The 4,848-nt window shown below is 38.4% G+C and overlaps 1 protein-coding gene across 3 annotated transcripts; it reads left to right on the top strand.

Moving 5' to 3' along the window:
- Nucleotides 1-239: 239 nt before the first annotated feature.
- On the top strand, nucleotides 240-4,544 carry LOC113644581 (tubulin beta chain, nucleomorph-like). 3 transcript variants are annotated; one of them, XM_027149560.2, is made up of 10 exons: nucleotides 240-661; nucleotides 744-839; nucleotides 918-979; nucleotides 1,411-1,548; nucleotides 1,695-1,836; nucleotides 1,923-2,114; nucleotides 2,763-2,858; nucleotides 2,995-3,070; nucleotides 3,783-3,918; nucleotides 4,076-4,544. In XM_027149560.2, exons 1-10 carry the CDS (start codon nucleotides 564-566, stop codon nucleotides 4,300-4,302), a joined length of 1,263 nt encoding a protein of 420 aa, XP_027005361.2. In that variant the 5' UTR covers nucleotides 240-563; the 3' UTR covers nucleotides 4,303-4,544. The 3 variants fall into 3 exon arrangements, with proteins under 3 accessions (XP_027005361.2, XP_027005362.2, XP_047666851.1); XM_027149561.2 differs by lacking the exon at nucleotides 1,923-2,114 and having other exon boundaries at nucleotides 514-661; XM_047810895.1 differs by lacking the exon at nucleotides 2,763-2,858 and having other exon boundaries at nucleotides 514-661.
- Nucleotides 4,545-4,848: the final 304 nt, after the last annotated feature.

The following is a 4,848-nucleotide window of genomic DNA, read 5'->3' as shown; positions in this document are numbered from 1 at the left end:
GCCAGCTAGCTGCTAACTGCTAACTGTCCTCAAAAGCAAGTCGTCCTACGTATAAAGTGGACGCGTTTAGGGTCAAATCAGTTTTGAATTAATAGCAGACGCGAGATAATCCGATAGAGTCCATGAATAAAGACGGGGTTTGCCTTTGGTGCACTTTCTTAGCACGACAGAGCATGTCGTGAAAAGCAACCTCCTTTTTGCTTCATGGTCTAGTGAAGACGGCCAGAGCAAAGCTCACACTATCCTGATTCGATACAATGCGCCGGTTTCGACTCCACCTCTTCAGCCGCATTCAGCGCGAAGACGACACCGATAAGCACACTTCAGTGGAGATCCTTATTAAAGACTGCTTATAACCGGCCACAGCAGGCCAGGCAGATACTACTACATGATAGTGTTTGAATTGTGGACTGTTCGTGCGTTTGTTACAAGGGATAAAATAGAAACTCAGACTCTGTTAGCTCCCAGCGCTAACATCACTTAAATTAGCCTTGGGACTCTATTATTAATCATTAATCACTGTTGTTGTTGTTGTTGTTGTTGTTTTGTTATAAGTATAAAGCATGTCTGCTGTAGTGCTGCAAGTTGGGCAATGTGGAAATCAGCTCGGTCTAGACTGGTGGAAGCTTATAAATAAAAAGTCAAACCATCACAAGAAAAGGTAACCAACTTACTTTTAACCCAAAAAACAAAAAAACATCCTGTTATCATTCATTTAAGACAATTTGTCTTTTTTTTTTTAGATGTCCATTCAGCTCCAGAAATGGTGAACTAGCAGCAGTGTGTGTTGACACTGAGCCCAAAGTCCTCAGAAAAGCTTATGAGTTTGTAAAAAATAGGTAAGTCTTATTCCCAAAGTCTGAAATATTTAATTTTTTTGTTATAAGAGAAACATTAAGTTTAGTTCTGTCATCCAGGAAAATCCGTCCATCTAACATTATTGAAGGGAAAGGAGGACGTGGAGGAAATTGGGCATATGGTCAGTCCAGAGTTATTCTCAATGCACTTTGTATATCTCATGGTACAATTATTATTTATTTTAAAATATACATTATATAGGCACAAATTATACTTACGTTTTGCATAGAAATGATGCTTCGTGTTGTTCCAAAGAAATAAAACACGCAGATATTTAAAAGCGTGTCGGTTATTTGAAGTTACACTTTAAACTTAACTTTTTTTTCACATTTGAGTGATTAAAGATAATGAAAGCTTCACTTTTACAAATCCATATTTTTAAGGATGATAACAATAAACTAGTATAGCAAATGTATTAGATTAGTCAAATGCCCATGTTAATAAGAGGCATATGTATTTTCATTATTGCATGGGGAATTATGTTATTTCATTTTTTGCAGCGTTTCTGAAAAACCAAGTAACCCGAGCTGTTATTCTGAATCTATAAAACAGGTTACCATGGAGCCAGATTTGAGGGTGACAACGGCTTACTGAAGCAAACAATGGAGGCATTGCGTCAAGAGGCAGAAAGACAAGATTACTACGGTGGAACCGTTCTCCTGCACAGTCTGACTGGAGGCACAGGGTCTGGTGAGCAGTATGGCCCAGCAGACAATATTTAATTTCTTCATCAAAAACAGTGAACTCACTCTTTGGCATGAAAATTACATTTAGTAAAAAAAGAGAAGACAAATAAAATCCTGTATATCTTTATTTCCACCCTTATGGGCGAGCAGGTCTCGGTTCACGGCTGTGTGAGGAAATTCGTGAGGAGTTTCCTGTGCGTCACATCTTGACTGTATCTGTGGTCCCTCATCACAGTGGGGAGAGCCCGCTCCAGCACTACAACACTTTACTGAGTCTAGCAGCACTACACAGGTTCAAATGTTCATTTATTAGATCAGAATTTATATAAAAGGGAAAATAATACAGTTTTCTGTGACTAAGTTCCTCCCAACTCACAGGTCGGCCGACGGCATACTTCTTTTCCATAACGATCATGTATTAAGTCGTGCTGGATTTCAACAGAAATCACATGCAGGGTTTGGAACTGTCTCCTGTGGTTTTCCACAAAGCACAGTCTCAGTAATGAATACACACATAATCTCATGCATGGCTGGACTCCTGATGCCAGTGAAAACTCTAACTACATGCAGGTAAATTTGATTCTGTGCAAAATTTGCCTGTTGAGCATGACTTGAGTATCAAATTTCTTATAATATCACATTTTAATCATGTCTTATGTAGTCCAAAGAGTTGATGATTGAATTGTTTTAATTCAGTATGTTTTCTTAAGACCTCATATGGTCACAAGTTTGTCACATCACACCCATATGAAGGCCGTCCCCAAATTTTGAAGCTCACAATTCTATAGGATGTCTCTGTTTGCTGTAGCGTTACAATTTCTCTACCCTGGAACGAAGAGGTCCAAATTGTTCTAGCATGACATTGTCCTTGTGCACAAAGTGAGCTCTATGAAGACTTTGTGAGCTTTGCCAAGTTTGGACCTTTATAGGCCTGCACAGAACCCTGACCTCAGCCCCTCTGAACGCCTTTGGGATGTACTGGAACAGACATCCTCAGTTGACATCACCGGCTGACCTCACTAAAGCCTTTAGTAAATAAATGAGCACAAATCACCACAGCTCGGACATTTAGTGGAAAACCTTCCCAAATGAGTGGAGATTATTATAACAAAGGTGGTTTTCTATCTGGGATGGGATGTTCGACAGACACATGTGGGTGTGATGGTAATATGTCCAGAAACTGTTGGTTATATAATGAAATTAGTGATTTCCATAAAGTGGCCAGAGTTTGGGAATGGAGCCATGGGAATTGGTGAGGTCTGTATGCCCTATTCCTACAGCGAAGCTACTCTACACCACTCAGGCTTCTGCTAGGTAAGTTGTGATCAGCTCAGTAGGCCGATTGTGTTTTAATATCTTGATTTGTGTCTGTGTGTGTGTGTTAAGATGTTTTAATAATGTGTATTGGCAAGTTTGCACATTGCTAATAATTTCTTATAATTCTCTCTAGTGAGATGTCACAATGGGACACTTTAGCCAGTGAAACAGTTCAGAATCTACCTCAGCTTTCACCTGATGGAAAACCTGTATCCTTAAATAGGCATTCTGAAAGCAGGGATAATTTGTATTTGTTGATGTTTGGTTAAAGAGCTTCGATTCAAGTAATGTGCACTACTTCTAAAACAGGTATTTAAAGGCTTCATGACAATCTGATCTTTAAATATTGTAAACAGACCATATACATTTGATAGTCCAAATTATTTTATGCCTTGACCCATCCTAACTCTGTTGTTAATCTTTTTGCAAATGAAGCAATAATGCAAGGATTGTAACAGAAATAGAAAAAAAATATATTCCTTCCATATATTTAAAGCTTCAGGATGTAGATTTAGGATGTATATTTAAAGCTTCAGAATTGATTCTAAAATGTGGCTTTTTCTTTTTATTGTGTGCACCAATATTTTAGATAGAATTCAAGGCTGTGTCCCAAAGTGCACAGTAAAGATTATACCTAAATAGTATAATAGTGACAGACTTTTTAGTATCCATGGTATGCAGTTTGGGATGTGGCCAAAGTGTGTTTCTACAGGAGTGTTATGAGAATAAATTCATTTTATAGTCAACAACTCAACACAAGCTTGTCATGAAGCTGTATTTATTCAGTTCTTTATGTAAATGCCTGAGCTGGCAGCAGTGACTAGCTTCAACAATATTGTGATATAAATGCTAACGTTGCTGTTGAAAGAAATGAAATGTATTTGTGTTTGTGTGTTCGTTATTCCTTATTGCTGAGTACAGTATTCTAGTCGTGCTGTGCTGGCAGTTGCACGTGGAAACCACGACAACTCGTTTATTGTTTCAAAAGCCCTGCAGAAGTTGAGACAAGCTCATAGGTGTGTCCCATGGAATCCTTTTCCTGTTGACCACTGGACTGGTGAGCTTTGTTTCACCACATCATTTGTTCAGTTTTGCATGAAGGACCCACGTCACTGATTTGCTGATGCTGTTGTTTTAAGCAGTTGTGTGTTCATGCAAGTATATGAAAGGGTACAGAGCCATATACTTTAAAACTTCTTTTTACTCTTTTCCAGATCCCCGAAATGAGGCTAATGTCTGCTTGTCTGCCCGCATGCTCACTGTATGTTCCAACCACAGCAGTGTCACAAGATTATTAGGCCATGTAGCTCAACGTGCAACACAGATGTTGAAAGCAAGAGCCTATCTACACTGGTACGAACGTTATGGCATAGAGACAGAGGAATTTCAGAGGGCATTAAATACACTTTCCGATCTCACTGAGAACTATGAGACTCAGTGAGGCTTAATGCACTAATGGAATTTGTCATGGATGTTGGTTCAACCCTAGGTTTGTGCTTAGGTGTTAAAAGGTCTTCACCTGCAAGCAAGCAAGTTTATAAGCTTAGAAATATAATTAGCCACATATGCTGGTGAAAAAAAAATTATATAATATATCTTAAATATTTTGTTATTCAAGGTCAGATTTTTTTTATTGTTGAAACTATTTACAACACAATATTAAAAATGATACGTTTTGTCTCATTTCCTTTTCTTTCATCATGAGCTTTAGGTATACAGGCAAAACAGATCTGTACCATTGCATGGGTTTTTCCCTCGTGCCATTACACCCATTGTATAAGTCAGACGACCTGAGTTCATTGAAACATGTTATCTTTTACAAGCCTTGTAGCACTCTGAATAGAAAAAAAACTCTGTTGATGAGTACCAGAATGTCTCTAGGATTTTTTTTTAAAAAGAGACTAAGGATGGAAAAACAAACATAGCAGGTCTTATGCAGAGTGTTGCCAACCACCACCCCACACACACACACACATATCACCACTGC

This window comes from Tachysurus fulvidraco, chromosome 3 (assembly GCF_022655615.1).
Source record: "Tachysurus fulvidraco isolate hzauxx_2018 chromosome 3, HZAU_PFXX_2.0, whole genome shotgun sequence".
NCBI classification, from domain to species: domain Eukaryota; kingdom Metazoa; phylum Chordata; class Actinopteri; order Siluriformes; family Bagridae; genus Tachysurus; species Tachysurus fulvidraco.
This window is presented reverse-complemented; position numbering and strand designations above follow the sequence as displayed.